The sequence below is a fragment of the Hippichthys cyanospilos genome, chromosome 14, assembly GCF_059441005.1.
Source record: "Hippichthys cyanospilos isolate Australia breed blue-spotted pipefish chromosome 14, RoL_Hcya_1.0, whole genome shotgun sequence".
Lineage (NCBI taxonomy): Eukaryota > Metazoa > Chordata > Actinopteri > Syngnathiformes > Syngnathidae > Hippichthys > Hippichthys cyanospilos.
In genome coordinates, this window is record NC_142382.1 from 10,179,981 (window position 1) to 10,198,310 (window position 18,330).

Genomic DNA, 18,330 nt, shown 5'->3' on the forward strand with positions numbered 1-18,330 from the left:
TTGTGCGTAAGTATAACAGACATGTTTATTTCCTTTTTAATGAAAAACGGTCTAAATCTTACACATTGTCCCTTTAAGAGATGTGTATGATGCGTTGTGTGTGCGTGTGTTGTTAGTGGCGGTGAGGGGGTCCTATCCAGCTTTTCTATCCAGCCACTAGATGGAAGTGTTTACCACAAAGAGCTCAAAACATGCACCAAGCTGAATAAATGACAGTTTTGAAAAAAATGTATTTTTTTGAAAGGATACAGATTGCATTTGGCATACATAACATAGTGTAAAGTAGAAAATTGTATTTAAAAATATATTTTTAGCCATAGTCTAAAGATAATGTCAACAGAACGCATGTTCTGTATATATATATTTGATATGTAAAATACATGAATAAATGACGCCTGCGTCAGTGTGGGAGAAAAATGACAGATAAAAAAAAAAAAAGCACTAAATGAATGGCATTACACAAAACTACTGAATAGACATAAGATGGAGCCTTCAAATTGTTCACCAGTAAATTCCCGTGAATATATATGAACAAACAACCATTCACATTCACATCAATGGAGAATTTACAGTCTTTAAGGAACCTGACATGCATTTTTTGGGAAAATGGAAAGTCAACTTCAAGTGCCGCACCAGTGTCCCATTCACATCTTGTGGTGCAACATCACGAGGGCTTTGGAGCTTCTCCCCCATTTTACAATTCAAAGCCAAGTGCTTGTCGTTGTCTTGTGTTAGTGCAGGACATCAGTGCAACTTTACTCGGCTTCCACTTGCTGCAGCAGAGGGTTTGTCTCGTTCTCGGGCGACTGGACGCTGTCCGTCCGAACGATGCAGGTGGGACGATGGCGGTTAAGCATGTGGATCAGCTGCTGGCGTTCAAGTTTCAACTCCTCAATCTGCGCTTTCAGGGTCGAGTTTAACATCGCTAGTCTTTCTGACTCCTATGGGAGGACAAATGCAGGGAGTTGAGGACTCATTTACATAACCCACATTCATATCATATCTTTTTATTTACTCTAATTTATGTCACATGCTGTTTTTATGACAGAATCATAAAAATATAAAGCAAGAGGGATTAGTAGCATTAGTTAGCAGGCTAACCATTATTGTTTTCCAACTACAACGATGGCTTGGGATACAAATTAAATTCATCCCTTCACCGTAACTTGTAACTCGAATCATTATTATCTCAGACCACCTTTTCCAATTGAAATGAATGGAATGTTGCAGTCTATTAAAAAAAAAAAAAAAAAAAAAAAAAAAAACGTTTGCAGTATGTCTTTCAAGAGGGGAAAAATAATACTCCATACTATTATATTTTATGCAAACATTGAAATGATAAATAGGTCTTAAAAAGAATTTCATAGCTTTTGTCACATTGGTGCCTCGGCCACCTGGAGGCAGTAGAAGACAGCCATACGGATATACAAAACTGTACTGGAGAATCAGTGCCTCTCTCAGATTGTAAACATGGCAGTACTTAACATTAGGCATCTTCAAACAGAATAAAGAAAATGAAAATTGTTTTATTATCATCTGCATGTGTTGCTGCACTTTATTTTTTGTTCAGATTTATGTTATTACAGGGTTAACAGCACCGCTACATAGATTCTAAGTGTTAGCTTGTGCGTAGGGAGTTTCCCACTAGATGATTGAATTAAGGTAACAGAGGCTATACGGTTGTTGTAAATATAAAACATTTATAGTAATGGTGTGTTTTCTGTTTAATTTAACAGTAATGTTCGAATTAGAGTATATATACATGACATTCACTCAATTTACCCGAACACAACGTTTTGGAATTTATCTTGTTTACGTAAACAGAAGTTAAACACGTTACACTATGCAGAAGTACACCGGTGCTTATTGTTAACAAACATTATGTCAAGGTCGAAAAGGTGTAAGACGAGTATGAGGATGGAAGATTTTAAAAATTGATCCGACCTTTTGTAGATAATCTGTCCTTTCTTTCTTCTTGTTTCGACATCGTGCTGCGGCCACCTTGTTTTTTTCTCGCCTTCGTTTCCTTCTATCATCCTCTTCATCCCTCTAAAATGAGCAGGCATTAATGTTAAGAACAAATTCTTTTTTTTTTTCAAAAAGGCATTGAAACAAAATTAGGGTTCAATAGCCTTGCAATATATCGTCACATTAGGCTGAAAGCTCCTTATTGTCTCTATTCTCACCTCTGTTTTGATGACAATAGGCCTCTTTCCCAAATTGCTCATGAAGTGCAGGGGCGACAGCATGGTCCTGAACTCATGAAGCTCGCTCAACTTGAGAGCGTCGGTCAGCGTGGTGGCCGAGATGCCAGCAAGAGGGCCCAGGCTAGGCAGGGAACCCGCTGTCACCGAGGGATCGGGAATTTGTCCTGGCATGGCATCAAACTCGGCCGTGACCACAGCTGGGGAGGACACACAATGATTGTTGATATGGTCTGACCTCGCTTCATTTTAATTAATAATACCACATCAAAGAGTTGTTACGACTTGTTTTTAGAATATTATGATTATTATCTTTTTCTCTTGCTTTTATTTCCTGGAACAAATGCAGTTTAGAAATTCCAAGAAGTATTGTCAATAATTCGACAAATGACCTAGTAGATGTCAACAAATTATGCTTGATTCCAAGGAGAACTAAAGAGAGCTTTTACCAAGAATTTCCTATTAACCTTCTTTCTGGACTTGATGTCAGGGGAGCAGAACATGGCAGACAAAATCAGTCTGCTGCATCCTTTTAAAATGGGTTTGTTGTGTGACATTAAAAAACAACAAAAACAGCAGATGACACTTGCAGGAGCACATTTATACAGACTACAACAGACTATTTTGCACCATTAACCAACAGACTTTTTTCACGCTGAAAGCGGATATTTCAATATATCCACAGACAATAGGAAAGGTACGTATGAGCACAATAAGTTGGCAAAGGCACAGGAAATTCCAAAACCCCATGATGCCCCCAAGAAAGAACATCTAAGGTCGGCCAATTGAAAATAGGGGACCTCAGCATAACAAAAAGGGAGAAATATATATTTTTTGTTGTAATTAAAACATAATATGTAATAACTTTACGTTGGTCACAGGTGTCAAACTCAAGGTTCAGCTTGCGAACATCACATGACCAAACACAGAAACCAGATGAGCCAAGATTACAATCAGTACTTCTATTTTTAATCTGAAAATGTTCTACAAATAAAGTGTATCTGTATTTACAGTATACTTAAGTACTGTACAGTGTGGGTAATTTTGGTTTTTATTTTTTTAAAACTAACGGAGATGAGATCAACTCACGTGCAAGTGTTTAATCTCAAGACTAATTCAAAATTTGTATATGTTTTGTTTTGTGTACACCCACTTTATGTAGAAAATTGTAAAAATGCGGTAACAGTAAAAGTTGTATATTTATATATTTATTAAATTAAAAAATGAATATTAATTATGTCATAATAAGAGTATCCTGACTTTTGAAGACTTTTAAATTAAGGGAGTCCAGGATAGGCCAATCGTCAAAGTCATTGAAAAGCTTGCAAGTGTCATAAGTTGGCCCCTAGCGCCACCCAGTGGTTTTGGGGTGTCAACACAAAAATTTCTTTTGCGCCCAATTTGCGAGTTGCCGTTGAAAGGATTAATGCAAAAATCGGGGGAAATACATGATAAAACATTAGGTTTTAAATATGTACAAAGTTGACAGTATTTCTAATTTTGAATGGCAGTAAATAAGCCTGACATGGGCTAAATTTGACACCTATAGGATGTTCCATTTGCAAGCATGAGATGGCAGCTTGGCCTATTAAAAGTCATCATGTATTGACATTCTATGCAATATTCTAGCCTCCTAGTGTTTTTTGTATGTTATTCCTTTGATATAAAATATCAAAAACATTGAAAAGCCTAAGTTGGGTAAACGTTTCCCCCAGGGTTTTAAATAATTATAGCAATTTTCTACAACTTATCAGTAGTCATTTCCTTTTTACGAGTTGCTGCACTTGCAAGTAGAATTTAGCTTTTAACAACTCAACAGAAAATGAACACAAATCTGTCAAGTCATCATGTCTCACGTCAACTCATCAAAGCAAAGAGTGAGACCAAGCCTCAATGACTCAAGTCTCCATCTCTGCAAAAACACAGAAAACCTAAACAAATGTCGTACTGTGTAGTCTCATTGGAATTTGCACCGATGTTATTTTAGTTAAATCATCTGAAAACCGCTGATGTTCTCACGTGGTCCAAAAGTGGCTCACTGGCTACACAGAGCAAGTCATACTGGAGGACTTTAAAGCGGAAGTTTTTTTTTTTTTTTTTTCCTATTGAGTGCGGTTTTCATGCTTTTACGCAACTATGTGTTTTCGTAAGGACAGGAGCACCAATCAAATGTCGCAATGTCGACAATGTGCGTTTATAAATCAGTGCAAGGGGCCAACACACATCGGCTAAGATTGTCTTGTTCGAGCATAAAAATCACACAACGGGATGTTTGTGATTCTCTTACCCACCAGGCAATATTTTACGTTCATAATAGCAGCAGCTAGGCGAAAGTGAACTCAGAAAGCACTTTTTAACAAACAACTCTTCCACTGACCTGACTTGGAGCCCAACTGGAACAAATGTCCCTTTTTCTGGTCGGCCGCGGGTCGAGTGTAGATTTTATAAAGTGGAAACCGTTGCATCAGCCCGACTCTAAACGTGATCCCCATCTGGGAGGATTCGGGAATGCGGAAATGAAGAGGCCGATGCCAGCAACAGGGATGTAAAAAAAATACTGTAGTTGGAGGGGAAGTCAAACTCCTCCTCCAAGGACGAAGGAGCCTACGCAACAATAACAACTCAGTGATGCCAAATTCTTCGTTAGTTAGTTTCAACCTTTTTGCTCGGATGGTTATGTTACTTGTTTTTTTTTCAAACAATGTATTTTGTTCATGACTCGTTTCAAAGTTGAATCTATACTTCTAGTTTTATAATAAATAAGTATTTAAAATGCATACATACATACATACATACATACATACATACATACATACATACATACATACATACATACATACAAATTTAGGTAAAACGTTAAAGTATTGCACACTACCATGCATTATTATGAATACTTTTCATAACTTTGGTACATTTTTTTGTGTACAACCATTACCTTTCAAAGCAGATTTTGCCATTTGCGGCAGACTAAAAATGACATCGCATGTGCTCAAGGCTTAAGCAAAGACCAATCACAGCGCTTCTTTTTCCCCGGGTTTGGTCATGTGACTTTCACAAACTGTGCCGTGAGTGGTTACCTACGCCCTGAGTACATGTGATGTCCTTTTTAGTTGACAGCAAGTGGCAAAATGTGTTTTTAAAGGTATTAATGGTGCGTGAAAATGTTACCCATCAAATTAATTACAAAAAATACTAGGATTTTAGTGATTAAAATGGCTAAATAAGTTTAGTGTCAGCTTAACCTTGGTGCAAGTGTGCAAATCAGTTAGCGTAGTATGGTGAATGAGATGGTTTAGATTAGATTAGTCTCACTGTTTTAGGGACAGTAAAGAGCAGATTTATATGATTTGGACACATCTATGAAGTAATGTATACACCAAGTGACTCTTATTTATTTTATTATTATTCAGCAGCATAAATAAGCACTCAATGCTCAATTGTTTCATCCTTTAACGAAATCTGACAGGTAGAAAAATAAATCATAGGTTACATCTTGAGATATATAGATATATACGTATACTGTATATACTGTTTAGTTTATAGCACTGGATGTTTTCATGGAAAACTTTCTCGACAATGAGGTCAAAACCACAGTCAATGACATCGAGGTAAGTATGGATGAACATGTGTGTAATTACATCATTAATAGCAATCATCTAACAGACACCAAAACACAAAACCATACTGACACGTAAAATTCCACAATACATCCTAGAGATCTAGTCACAGATCGTACTGATAGATAGACTGTACAGTGTATACGTTTTGAAAATCATCTGGAAACTTCTCCGCATGCATTTAAATGGAGAGCTCGCTTGTGTCAAAGTGAACGCCATGCTACATCGTCACATTGTGTGCCTTTCTTGAACGTAGTCATCCTCAAAGCACATACACATAATGCGACTTGCTCGCTTCTTGTTTCCCAAGTCCAGAACCTGCAGGAGTTTGACCAAAAAAAAAAAAAAAACACAAACGCATCACCGTCCTTTATAGGGCCAGCAAAGTTGGGGAGTTGAGGTGATCGACTGATTCAGCTTTTCCTACTCCTTTATGGCTGTCCAGTCCCTCTGTGAGCAAGTCCAGCTCGGGACAGGAGAAGGTGAAGACGGACAGGTAGCTGCTGCAGGTAGGGGTGGAAGTCACCACGGGTGTACTGAGGGGCTCCAGGTCACTGGAGACGGACTTGTATAGGGTCTCCCAGTCTGAGACCCCCAGGGAGCCGCTCAAGTCGATGTCCGGAACGGACCGGGCCGTCTCCGTAGGTGGCTTGTCCTCTAAAGAGGGCAGCATGGTGTCCAGCAGCCCCTCCTTAATGTCCAGAGAGGGCTCCAGATCGCAGATGTTTATTTCGGCGCTGGCACACAGCAGAATGTTGGAGTTCCCAGAAATGGCGGTGGACGGATCGCTGGGGATCTCCATGTCTTGGACCGAGGGAGCTTCCTGAACGCCGTCGTCCGGGAGCCGATCGTCCTCCGGACTGGGTGGGATTCCTGGGGATCCGACGGACTCCTCCATGCTCTCTGACATTTGGCACAGCGGTTTATGCGTGGCCAGGATGAATTCCAGACGCTTCTTCTCTTTGAGGAGGTTGGCGATTTCTGTCTCCAAGGATGCTTTTTCCTCCTCCAGCTTGTCCGTTTCCTTTTGGGGAGCAACCACATCCACACATGAGCGGGTGCGAACGACAGCTGAGCAAAGGCGCCCCTTGTTTACTTACGGCTTGCAGCGTATCCGTCAGTTCCCTTCGTCGGTTGCGGCACTTGGCAGCAGCCATTTTATTCCTCTCCCTCCTGATCCTCTTCTTCTCCTCCTCCTCCGGAGACAGCTGGCGAAAGGAAGAAACGATTGAGTGAGAACCTCCAAGAATCCAGCCCCTCTCATCCCCAGATGTCTGCTATACATCTCACTGCCAATTAATGCAGCCTCTGGAGGACCGCACTAAGCATGTTGTGTGGCCACGCATCTAAAAATAGGCCATTGTTGCAGACTTGCTGTGACCTGAATATAAATGGAGTGCCTATAAAGAAGCACGATCGCTGCGCATGAGCTATATCCGTTGCCTGGAAATGTGCATTGCATGCTGTGAGTTAACCCCGTACCTGCTCCGCTTTCGCCTTTCTCGCTGCATTCTTTCCCTTATTCCTGCTCTCTTTGGGTGTTGCCTGGCGAGAGCGCTGCGGCTCATTGGCTCGTTCGCAACCCGGAGACGGCGAGACAGATGTAATGATTGTAGGCTGGACCATCCACTGGAAATCAGGACTAGAGGAGATTGCAGTCACAGTGGGAACAAACGCGGAGTCTCGGCAGACATCCTGAGGTGAAAAAATGAATTGAAATATTCAATATATGTTTTTTAATCCCTTTGGAATTCATGTTTTCATGGATCTAACAGTGTAAACGGAAGGAAAAGGAAATATAGACGTTGGTTTAAAACGCCTGCAGAGACGATCCGATTGGAAACATGAATGCAAATAATCACTAATGAAATGATGGTGTTATTTGTGAAGGACTAAGTGTTCCTTGACATGTAGCCAAACAGAAATAGCCCTCTCCCCCGATCAATATTTGACTTTATCATTGCTGGTGACGTAAGCGCTGACGCAGGGATGCTGTGGAGTCTCCTGAATGGATTTATTTTTCTCAATGAACCTCTGCATCGACACGCTCGCATCTGGCCCACAGCTTGGAAGCACGCATCAAAAAAATAAAAAATAAAAATGAGGAACGAAAACCACGACTCAATCCACTTTGCGTTCTAATAATTAAAAAAACAACAACAACAAAAAACAAAACGAATATAACAATGGTTCAAAAATGAAATAATTCAAACAGAATTTGCGGTCCTTAGATTTAACACGAGTGCGCGTTGAACGCTTTCAAATCATCATTGTTATTCATTCATACCTTTGAATTTCCCCCGGAGGAAGAGGAGGATGCGGAGGAGGCAGGAGAGTTCGCCTCCTCGGCCGTCTCCTGGCACCTTGTCCCGGCGGGAGAGTCCGCCCGGCAGGTGGGAGACACTGCTTCCACGTCAGGAGTCATCTCTTTACGAAGCATAACGAAGAAACACACACACAAAGAATCGACTTAATAATTTCCAGAAAATAGATGAAGAAGAGGCTTAGTGGGAGCCTGCCGAGGTGCAGTCGTCCAGGTATAAAGTCTACCTGGTAACTGGACGAGCTGGATGCAAGCCCCTCCTTTAGAGCTCTGCTACAATTTTATGAATGAACAAGGACTGTACCATTGTCGGAAGTGCGGGTGGGGAGTTCGACCAAGAGCAAACAAAGGCGCATGTTTTTAACGCTGACGTTTGATCTTAATTGATTTATCGTAATTCTGTAATTATGTGATGTATGCAGTACGGTATTGTCAATTTTAATTGTAAACGCCAGTTTTTATGGGGTCGGGGTGATGAGTTATTAATACACACGTGACAATATATTTCCTCAGCAATGTCAACGAGTGCATTTTTCCATTCAATCCGCACGTTTCCCACGCTACGTTCTGAACAAAAACAATCACGTATTATTTGTTAATCTATGTGTTATCTTGTGAAGAATGAAGAATACGCGAGACGTCATAAGATTGGAAATGAGGTGAGGAAAAACGTGACGACGAAGGAGTCACGTGACTGGAGGACACGCGCATCCTCCTCCTCCACAAGGACAGACAGGCTGCTGGGTTCGTTCTCTGTCGAATCAATCTTACATTTCATGGTTTTTGGAGGCAAGGTGTGAGTGGTGACATGTTAGAAAATAATGAGTTGAGTAGTGGCGTCAGAAAATTAACAAGGTTGGTATTATTAAAGGGGTAGTAAAGTCAACATTTGCTTTACAGTAATGTTATTTGTGGCCCCATTAGTGAAAACACAGCATTCTGATTTTATATTCCATTTGCGGAATACGAACCGGGCGGCTCGATGGTGCAGTGGTTGTCACACTCCTGCCATGTTTTGAGCCTGTGTGGGTTCTCTCCGGGCACTCTGGCTTCCTCCTACATTCCAAAAAACATGCATGGCAGGTGTATTGGACATACTAAATAGTCCTAAGGTGTGATTGGGTGCATGAATGGTTGTTCGTCTCTGTGTGCCTTTCAATTGGCTGGCCACCAGTTCAGGGTGTCCCCGCCGCACTGCCCGAAGTCAGCTGGGATAGGCACCAGCAAGCCTGCAACCCTTGTGAGGATAAGTGGCTCAAGAAAATGGATGGATGGAATTTGGACCTAGGAGCAAAATCTACCACTTTGTATCCATCTCGGGGGTGGCCATTTTGCCACTTGCTATTGGCTGAAATTGACATCACAGTTGCTGCTGGGTAACGGCCAATCATGGCTCAGTTTGTAAACGTCACATGACCCAATTCACAGAACAAGTACCAAGTAGACAGCAAATGGCAAAATAACTGTCAGCTAAAGATGATGCACTAAGAGACAGTTCAACAAAGCCAGCCTTTCATTTATACAGATTCTTTTATTTAAATAATAACTAATAATTTCATGAATTTGCCAGAAAATTACCTATTACCAAACAGTACCCAAGCTTTATACATGCGTCGTAACTTTCCAAGGTTAGGCTTCTGAGGTTCCTGCGGGGGGCAAAAATGCTTCGTCATCGTCAAGTGTCTGGCAGACGCATTTTTCAATCGTGCAATTCCACTACCTTCTGGTTGGGCTCCAAATGGAGGACATCGACGAGCGGCGCGATGGACGGGCGGCCGTGGGCGCACTGGAAGGGCAGCTGGCAGGACGACAGGGACGCAACCAAGCTGCGGCACTCGTCTCGATTGAGGCTGTCGTTGAATTTGATGGCGCCTGTTGGAATGGGTAGCGCTTTTCCAAACTGACGCTGGAAGCCAAATGATGATGGGGAGGAGGATGATGACGGAGTCATTTGACTTTACCGTGGCAGGCTAGCGAGGCGAGCACTTTCAGCACCGTTAGCGGTAGAGTTCCTTTCACTCTACCGGTTGAGCGGAGTAGCTAACACAAAGAAGAGGGCACATCAAAGTCTACACATCCCTATTCAAATACAGTGGTTGCACAAGTCTGCACACCCTTGTAACTAGATGGTTCACAATTAACTGAACAAAGTGTTAACAGAATAAGGAAAACAAAATTAGAGTGAACAGCTCAACCTTGAAAATTTACAGTACCTTTTACCATTTAACCAAAGCATGGATACTTCAATATTACCTCCATTTGCTCTTGAAGGTAATCCTGATATATGGGCGCAGGCAGGAAATGGGGGGGGGAAAGTACACACGATGGTGAGAGTTGCTGATTAAGAGTAATTTCATTTTAACCACCCGAGTACGCACCTCAACAACACGCTTGATAACAGATGGTCTTTTGCGCCGAAGCTCGTTATTTTCTTTTTCCACAAAGCAGACAGGAACCTTGCCTACGAGCACCTGGTCATCCTGCTTCTGCGTGAATGTCACTTCCAGGCCTAGGCTCCTCAAATGGACCTGACAAGACCTGGTTGAGGACACCAAAAGTTGCTTGTTACAAACTGAGTTCCCATGTAGCAAAGACACAACTGCCCAGTCAGTGTGAGTTGGAATCAAAAGAATTTTCAAGCAGGCTGTAATCACACAAAAAAAATCTTTTTTAAACAGTATAGAGAAAATAATCATTTTCAAAATCCAAAATCCATGGCAAAATCCACTTATTTTTGGCCATCTTGCGGGTGCCGTTTTTTGCCACTTGCTCTCAACTGAAAATGACATCAGAGTTGCTCAAGACTCAGCAAACCACCAATCACTGCTCACCTGTTTTCTGGATTTGATCACATGATGTTTGCAAGTCACTAGGAATTCTTTTTCTGTCAAGAGCAAGTAACACAATAGGCGTCCCAGGCATGGATGCAATCTTATGCTGAATTCATATTCCCCAAATGCAACAATAATCAGAATATCTTGTTCAGACTTTTGAGGCAGCATAGGTATTATGAATGCAACAAAAAAAAATTCTAGCATAATATTCACCTGAGCAGCCTCTGTTCCTCTTCTGTCACACAGATATGCAAAGGTGGCAAGATAGTGGATGAACACAGACGTTTTTCGCCGGGTACATTTGGATCGTCTTCAAAGGAATCTGCAATTGTACACTGTGCTTTGATTGCAGCATTGGAATAGGATCTCTTAACTAATACCCACTGTATGCTGCATTGTTCGTCTTGCTATCCAGTACCTGCTATTAGATTTTCAAGACGCACTCTTTCATGTGCAGCGTGTTGGTCCAACAGTACTAAAAGATTCCCTGTTGATTGAAATACAATGAATAAAAGATGAAAAACATCAACACCAAAAAAGAAGACCAAGCTAAAATAAGCATCCGCACCTTCAGTTTCGGTCTCATCAGTTGTATTGATAAGGCACGCAAGAAACTTATTATCAACTTGGTTGATCACCTGCAAAATGTAAATGAAAATGCTTGTTGGAATAATTTAAAGGGAACTCAAAACTAAAATCACACCTTTGTCTCTATGGTGCTAATCTATTTTATGTTATTTCAACTTTTCAGTCCAGCAAATACCATGGTAATTTACATAATAGCCACCCATACAGGATTTCTGGTACCAAAATTGGACAAATGGGATCCAAGATCTGCCATTACCATGCAACAGCCAGAGTTGGACTAAAACTGAAGCACTAGAGTGTCACACGCAAAAGGTAAGCAGTGTTACCACATATTATAGGGGAAATCAACCGAAAACCTGTCTTTGCATGAACTCGTTCAATCTCAAAGATGTATTTTTACATATCTTTGAAGAGTCATTCTAACCTAGGTACTGTATTTGTCATGTATCTCTCTTTCTATTTATTTAAATTTATGGAGAATGGCTGGTAGTGAATGAGTTAATGTGTTCAATATGTCCCCATTGGTTTCAACACAGCATTTTGATTGATATTTTATATGTGGAATATGAATTAAGGAGGATACGGTTTTCATCCATCTCAGAGGGCGGCCATTTTATTACTTTGTCGACAGAGAATGACATCACAGTTGCATTGGGTTCAGGTAACAACCAATTAAGGTTCACCTCCTATCTGAGTTGCAGTAGGTCATTTGATGTTTGCAAGTTAAATCGTGATTGGTTTTCATTTTCTGTCGACAGTGATGCAAAATGGCCACCACCTGAGAGGGATAAAAAACAAATGCATTTTGTTAAAATCATAATCAAGAAACAATATTAAATATTCATTGATAATAATGAATATTACCGTAAAGAACATTTGGGTTTGCCAGAATCAACCTCCAACAACACAAAGTGTATTTTCACAAAGAATAACAGGCATTTTAAACCCCCTGAGAACTATAAAGTATCTGCTGTAAAATAGCTTCCTTGGTGAGCCATACCTTCATCGAGTGTATCATGTCCTTCGAGAAGCGGTACGGAAAAAGGACGTTGTGGATCTTTACAGCAAGCCCACCAGCTTGCCCACTTGAGATGTCCACACCCACCTTTCATCACATGGCGCCACCATAAATAAAAGCATACATGAAATGTGAATTTGTACAATGGCTGTACTTAATAGGCCAATCACAAAGAAGAACCAGAAACCACTTTACCTCTGGAGGACGTACAAACACTGGGTTGTTCCATTTTGAGTACAAAGACGAGAGCGAGTTACTGGTCTCAACATTGTCACCTGGCGTGAAAAACAGCACACTTACGTAATTTTGTACTGTACAGTACTTGAGTACTGGCCCTTTGTTCAGATCCTTCAGTGGTACAGTACCTGTGTCATCTGGCCCCGCACTGATCACTTTTTCACCACTGGCTTTAGGCAAAAAGGGCAGCACGAGCTCAGTCTGAAACGGGTAACATCTATACTCCATCCCTAAAAGAAAATACAGTAAAACAATAATAAAGAACTTGTACAGTATGACAGTGGGATACAGTGGGATTATGGAGTGGTTCTCAACCTTTTTTAAACGACATATCTCTGCGAAATGTTTTTCCAGCCAAGTACCCCCTAACTAGTGCAAATCATTTTTGGATGAAGAAAAAAAAAAGAAGTCATAAAACACAGAGCTGTGCCATCTATCTCTGATTTATTACATTTTGGAGCACATTTTGGCGTGCTTTCTTTTTCCCCTAGAAAGTCCTGAAGATTGATCATATAAAATCATCAGTTTTATTTATGGCTGATCTGCCCAAAAAGTGAATTACTAATGACGATGTGCATCGATATAAAACTTGAAATAAAGGTATGCAACATTTTGTAAATGATTCACATTTTAGCAAAAAAAAAACTTGCTTCCTTTTAACTCAATCCCATAGACATATTTTTCTTTACATTTTAAGAGTTCATAGATCAATCCAAGCTTTTTATGTTTTCAAAAAGTTTCAAGTGTTTGGCTGAAGAAGGGTCTAGAAATGTCACACTAATCAATCAAGTATGAATTACTTTAGTACTTAAGGAGCCGATTGCGTTATGGATTTAAGTAAAAATTACTTTAGTACCTAAAGTAATAGTTACTACAGTACGTAAGTATCCATAGTAATCATTACTTTTGCAATCAATTAGAGAGTTATTGATTACTTTAGTACCTATTACCTAAATAATCAATTACTTACGTACTTATGACGTTATCAATCGCTATAGGTTTTTAGGTACTGAAGTGATTGATAACTCAATTTATTATCAGACCCTCCTTTAGTTAAATGCTTGAAAATGTATAGATAAGTACCTAGGATTGAATTTCCAGACTCTTTAAAAAAAATGTTAAAAAAAAAGTCTTTGGGATTGAATGAGTTAATTTCAAAGGCAAAATGTGTTCTTGTCACGCATTAAAAATCATTGTGCTGATACTTGCAGAAACACTTCAAACCTCGTAAACCCCCATCAAAATGTCTTCACATACCCCGAGGAGTATGGTCAAAATGCCATTTAAGAAGCTGGAGCAACTAACGACCACTTGTGACTCACCTGTTTCCGAGACAACGCTAACAGCCATGTTGGTGATATCAGATGTACAGCGGGCCTGCGTTTCTTCCATTGGTGGTTCGTCGTATTTGCTCAGCCCAGTTACTTTGTTGACGTACACCGTTTTTCCCGTTTCTGAATCGAAGTGATGGAGCCAGTCAGTAGACGTTGATGTCTGCCCTTCATCGCTGGGCTCAGCACTCATGTCCGTCTCACAGGCATTGTTTATGTCGTCCTGAAAGTCTTTGTTATGAATGAGACTGGAATTAGGCCGAGAAGCGAAACTAGATGGTTCAGCGTCTTTTTTCTCTTTTTGTTTCAGGTTGTTAAGCTTTCTAGCTAAAGATTGTTTATCTGAAGTGAGTTTTAGCTTGGTGAATCCCAAGCCAACAGCTGAGTTTTGGGGACCATCTTGTCTGTCCATTTTGACATCACTTTTCAGCGGCTGCTTCTGGGAGACACCACCATTCTGGGCATCCTCTCCAAAGCTTTTTGGAAGTAGTCGAGCATTCATCTGATTCTCCAGTGAGGTGACCTTTGTTTCCACAGATTTTCCATAAATCCTTCTGAACTCGTCAAGTGAACCTGACTCCTTGGCTACCACTTTGGGAATCTTTGAGGGCACGGCGTGAAAAACGGTTGGTAGTGAAGATCCATCATGTGTGTCAAGGGAGATTTTGTGTTTTGAATGCTGCTGATGAAATGTTGTCCTGGTGTTGCGGGGACTCTCTTGCAGACATTTGTGAATGAAAGGACAGGACACACGGATTTTTCTGAAAGTCTTTTCCTCTTCCGCTGCATTCTGGGGAACAGGTGTTGATTGATTGTTTGACAAATGGACGTTTGTTGTTGTTTGAGATAACCTGACCTCTCTTTCAATGACCACAGCTTTACTAAATGTAGCCTCTGTCTCTTGCGCAACATCATTCACAAGGTCCGGTCTCATGTGATCAACGTGTCCTTCATTTTCAGTTTCTAGCACAATGTGAGTCTTGTTTTTACGATGAACTGCGTGTGATGCTAGTGTCGGCATCGATGTACAAATGGAGGCCGTATGAATACTCTGGTCAGCACTGTTGCCTTCTTGCGCCACACTGTCAACTTTAAACAACCTTGGCGATTCATCTTGCAAGTCATCTTGGGAGAGCACCAAGTTCTCCCTGCACATGAACGCTTTTACGGCCTCTTCTATGCACAGCAAAACGCCATCCCAGTCTTTAAATTCTATTAGGGTTTTGGCAGGCTCAAGACTAATATCATACTCCAAATAGGGACATTTAATATTAATGACATATATTCCATGGAGGTCTTGGCAGCGTTTCTGCTTGGGGCTCCTGACGGCAGACGGCTTTTCTGGACTGTCATTCCTCTGAGTTGGACTGCTAAGTCTACGTAGAAGTGAGTTCAGCAGTGTGTGTATGCGCGTCTTTAGAAGCAGTCTGCCGTTCACATACAAGTACTGCAAGCTAGAATTGTAGTGGCCCTCTCTGCCGATATAACCGGTCACCTTAAACTGGGCATGAGTGTGCTGGATCTCCCTCAGCTTCTGAGCACGTGCCAGGCTGTGGATCTGGATAAACCTGTGGTAGGTGTCCCTAGCTTTGGGGAGCTGCACAATCATTGCGCCCGTGCAATCGTTCTTCAAGGTGAAGGACACAGAGGGGTGCATCAGAGAGATGGCCTCCACCCGGTGTCTGACCCGCTCACCCTCCAAGACAAGGTCCATCCTTTTCCTTCGCACAGGCATGTTGTGGAACAAGTTGCAAATGGTAACTGTGGTTCCAGGAGTTGGTCGACAAATGTCCTTTTCAAATACATCCATCCCTTTGCCATTCTTGAAGAGCCTAACAAGCGTCCTGCCTGAGTTTTTGGCTCGGGATGAAATTTCTACCAGCGTGGCTAAAACAACTACACTTGCGATTGCCTCACCCCTGAAGCCATAATACCGGAGTTCGTCCAAGTCGCTCAGTGAATGACATTTGCTAGTGTAGTATCTGTTTCCCACACACTCCATGTCCTCTGCGCTCATCCCTGCGCCGTTGTCGATTACCTGCACCTTGTACGCCTCCAGGTCCATTCGGACGCCCACACATGTCGCCCCGGCGTCGAGGCTGTTGAGGATGAGCTCCTCGACGCATTGTTGAAGTGAAGGGACGGCGACACCGGAGCGAAGTTTCACCCGAACCTCTTCTGACAGACATTTAATCATAACGGGTGAACACTCATTTGGGCAGATGGCATTTCAACTCCCTCAGTTCCAGACCTCATATTGTGACCGCGAATAATCACGTTAGACTAAAAAAAAAAAAAAACAACAACAAACGAAAAAATGTGTAACTGAAGAGAAAGACAAAACAACTCCCAAAACATCGGTTGACGGTATCACTCAACGTAAAACTGTTTATACCGGAAGCTACTGACATTTAGTTTTGTTGAAGGAAACAATGGCCTTTCCATCCTAGCGCGACCTCTACTGCAATGGATGTGTACTACACACAAAGCAAATATCGCATAGGACCCTTTAGCATGTAACACCTTCCATATAACTTTCCACGGTGAAATATAAGCATATTTTAGTACGTTTAGTGATTTAATGTCTTGTTAAATATTAGTTTAATATTAATTTAGGGTACCGATATTTCTAACCAGTAAGTGAAACGTTTTGTTTAGTTAAGTCAATTTCTCACTAGAAATATCAGAAATCATGTTAAAATGCAAGAAAATGCTAAAAAAAATATATATATATTTGCAACACTTAATTTCTGTGAAGCAGTGGTTATATTTTAAAAGGCTAATGCACTCATTTAGCATACATATATACATATTTACATATATAGGTTTTATTCCATGAACTTTATTTAAATATTATTCTTCGGTTTATTCTGTGAACTGAATCTAAATATTATTTATCATGGGGAAATGATGTGAAATAGAATTTTGAACTTTAATTCAATAAAAATACTGTATATGCTGTATATAACACATCTATTATATTTTATATACACCTGAATGTTTTAATGAAGGAAAAGAAGAACAGCTTATTCCATTGAATGTGTTACATTCAAACCCGCGACCTTGGTCATGCCACTGATTTGTAGCCATTTATGTAAATGTCAGCAAAGGTACAAGAAAAATGTTCATATAGCTCAAGATCTGAAGGGTTAACAGTTTAAATTGAGGACTAAAAAAACAAACTGTCTTTTATGTTTTATTTATGAAAGCATTTAGAGACAGTGTAGATGTTAAGGAATATTTTACATATATGCATTATTTTATAATGCATATCAGCTAATTCATTACAACAAATATTATGAAGGACAGACAAAATAAATTAGTGCTGGTAGGCTAATAACATGCATGTCATTTTACAATGTCAAAAGACGAGTGTTCGAGGTTGTCAACTTTTTTCTCGTTCTTGAACTCTGCTTTGGTTATCTGTGATTTGGGACTCCCTGTAGATTTGAGCCATTGTTGCATTTCTGTCACCTTTCGGCGTGGGCCCTGGAGTTGCCCTTGCACAGTTCCTGCACTTGTGTTTTGGACCCAACCTACAAGGCCAAGTTTCTTGCCCTGGGCCTGCAACATTCAAAACATACAAACAAACAAGTAAACACACATCTGACACCATTTAAAGTACTGTACTTCAGAATAAACCAAATACATGTTTGATCAGGGATCTCCAAGTCCGATTCTCATCAGAAAACTTTGTAGTAGCCTGATAACGATGATGATCATTTGAATCATACGAGATGTACATGGAAAACTGGCTGTTGAGCTAAATAAATGTTTATTCTCATGGCGAAACGTCATAAGGCGAATCTCATGCAGTGCAGAACGTAAAACGTACCTGTGTATATTTCCGGAAAAATACCCCTTGCACTCTTCCAAATACTTCGTAATCCACAGAAATTAATTCTCCGTCTGACATGCTGCACATGGAAAAACAAGTAACATGCCATTAACACTTTTGTAACCATGAGTGATACTTCAACGAGATGTTAACATGCTTCGTCATCTAAAACCCAAACAAGTCTTTAAGGGGAATGTATACACATTTATGATCTTTGTGCGGCAATGTTAATATTCACCTCAAAGTTATTCGATTGGACTTCAATTGAAGACGATCAAGGATTGTTTGCGGCAAATCTGCTTCCGGAAGTGACGACACATGACGCATAAATAAAGCGACG

At 40.7% G+C, this 18,330-nt stretch overlaps 4 protein-coding genes and 1 long non-coding RNA gene across 10 annotated transcripts; 1 reads left to right on the forward strand and 4 right to left on the reverse strand.

Annotated features, from left to right (window-relative positions):
• Positions 1-210: 210 nt before the first annotated feature.
• On the reverse strand, positions 211-4,766 carry LOC148412898 (jun dimerization protein 2-like). 2 transcript variants are annotated; one of them, XM_088433295.1, is made up of 4 exons: positions 4,582-4,766; positions 2,187-2,404; positions 1,945-2,049; positions 211-941 (listed from the first exon to the last, which is right to left on the reverse strand). In XM_088433295.1, the coding sequence occupies exons 1-4, from the start codon at positions 4,694-4,696 to the stop codon at positions 756-758; spliced, it is 624 nt and encodes a 207-aa protein (XP_088289421.1). In that variant the 5' UTR covers positions 4,697-4,766; the 3' UTR covers positions 211-755. The 2 variants fall into 2 exon arrangements, with proteins under 2 accessions (XP_088289421.1, XP_088289422.1); XM_088433296.1 differs by lacking the exon at positions 4,582-4,766 and adding an exon at positions 4,153-4,284.
• An 819-nt stretch (positions 4,767-5,585) lies between these two features.
• Positions 5,586-8,417, reverse strand: fosaa (Fos proto-oncogene, AP-1 transcription factor subunit a). Its single transcript, XM_088433085.1, has 5 exons — positions 8,372-8,417; positions 8,109-8,248; positions 7,304-7,516; positions 6,922-7,029; positions 5,586-6,845 (listed from the first exon to the last, which is right to left on the reverse strand). The coding sequence occupies exons 2-5, from the start codon at positions 8,244-8,246 to the stop codon at positions 6,192-6,194; spliced, it is 1,113 nt and encodes a 370-aa protein (XP_088289211.1). The 5' UTR covers positions 8,247-8,248; positions 8,372-8,417; the 3' UTR covers positions 5,586-6,191.
• On the forward strand, positions 6,428-8,656 carry LOC148412900 (uncharacterized). The gene is made up of 2 exons (XR_015867776.1): positions 6,428-7,521; positions 8,128-8,656. It is a non-coding gene; the product is annotated as an uncharacterized LOC148412900 (long non-coding RNA).
• mlh3 (mutL homolog 3 (E. coli)) lies at positions 8,110-16,574 on the reverse strand. Of its 5 annotated transcripts, XM_088433081.1 has the most exons (14): positions 14,144-16,572; positions 12,950-13,051; positions 12,780-12,859; positions 12,567-12,671; positions 11,547-11,616; positions 11,397-11,465; positions 11,192-11,300; positions 10,523-10,682; positions 10,398-10,421; positions 10,106-10,184; positions 9,865-10,016; positions 9,723-9,790; positions 9,116-9,200; positions 8,110-8,248 (listed from the first exon to the last, which is right to left on the reverse strand). In XM_088433081.1, the coding sequence occupies exons 1-14, from the start codon at positions 16,347-16,349 to the stop codon at positions 8,243-8,245; spliced, it is 3,315 nt and encodes a 1,104-aa protein (XP_088289207.1). In that variant the 5' UTR covers positions 16,350-16,572; the 3' UTR covers positions 8,110-8,242. The 5 variants fall into 5 exon arrangements, with proteins under 5 accessions (XP_088289207.1, XP_088289206.1, XP_088289208.1 ...); XM_088433080.1 differs by having other exon boundaries at positions 11,397-11,616; positions 14,144-16,574; XM_088433082.1 differs by lacking the exons at positions 8,110-8,248; positions 9,116-9,200 and having other exon boundaries at positions 9,656-9,790.
• A 761-nt stretch (positions 16,575-17,335) lies between these two features.
• acyp1 (acylphosphatase 1, erythrocyte (common) type) lies at positions 17,336-18,327 on the reverse strand. The gene is made up of 3 exons (XM_088433564.1): positions 18,229-18,327; positions 17,988-18,069; positions 17,336-17,716 (listed from the first exon to the last, which is right to left on the reverse strand). Exons 1-3 carry the CDS (start codon positions 18,315-18,317, stop codon positions 17,501-17,503), a joined length of 387 nt encoding a protein of 128 aa, XP_088289690.1. The 5' UTR covers positions 18,318-18,327; the 3' UTR covers positions 17,336-17,500.
• Between the last annotated feature and the right edge of the window lie 3 nt (positions 18,328-18,330).

Coding starts and splice junctions, on each gene's coding strand:
- LOC148412898 (XM_088433295.1), bottom strand. CDS start 4,696: ATGGGGATCACGTTTAGAGTCGGGCTGATGCAACGGTTTCCACTTTAT. Junction 2,405..4,581: donor CCAGTTGGGCTCCAAGTCAG/GTCAGTGGAAGA, acceptor TGTCCTCCCCAG/CTGTGGTCACGGCCGAGTTT. Junction 942..1,944: donor GGACAGATTATCTACAAAAG/GTCGGATCAATT, acceptor GTCCTCCCATAG/GAGTCAGAAAGACTAGCGAT.
- fosaa (XM_088433085.1), bottom strand. CDS start 8,246: ATGACTCCTGACGTGGAAGCAGTGTCTCCCACCTGCCGGGCGGACTCT. Junction 7,517..8,108: donor CCTCCGGGGGAAATTCAAAG/GTATGAATGAAT, acceptor TTTTCACCTCAG/GATGTCTGCCGAGACTCCGC. Junction 6,846..6,921: donor TGACGGATACGCTGCAAGCC/GTAAGTAAACAA, acceptor GCTCCCCAAAAG/GAAACGGACAAGCTGGAGGA.
- mlh3 (XM_088433080.1), bottom strand. CDS start 16,349: ATGATTAAATGTCTGTCAGAAGAGGTTCGGGTGAAACTTCGCTCCGGT. Junction 10,683..11,191: donor GAGGAACAGAGGCTGCTCAG/GTGAATATTATG, acceptor GTCCTCAACCAG/GTCTTGTCAGGTCCATTTGA. Junction 10,185..10,397: donor ACCTTCAAGAGCAAATGGAG/GTAATATTGAAG, acceptor TCTTTGTGTTAG/CTACTCCGCTCAACCGGTAG.
- acyp1 (XM_088433564.1), bottom strand. CDS start 18,317: ATGCGTCATGTGTCGTCACTTCCGGAAGCAGATTTGCCGCAAACAATC. Junction 18,070..18,228: donor TCCAATCGAATAACTTTGAG/GTGAATATTAAC, acceptor TTCCATGTGCAG/CATGTCAGACGGAGAATTAA. Junction 17,717..17,987: donor TTTTCCGGAAATATACACAG/GTACGTTTTACG, acceptor TGAATGTTGCAG/GCCCAGGGCAAGAAACTTGG.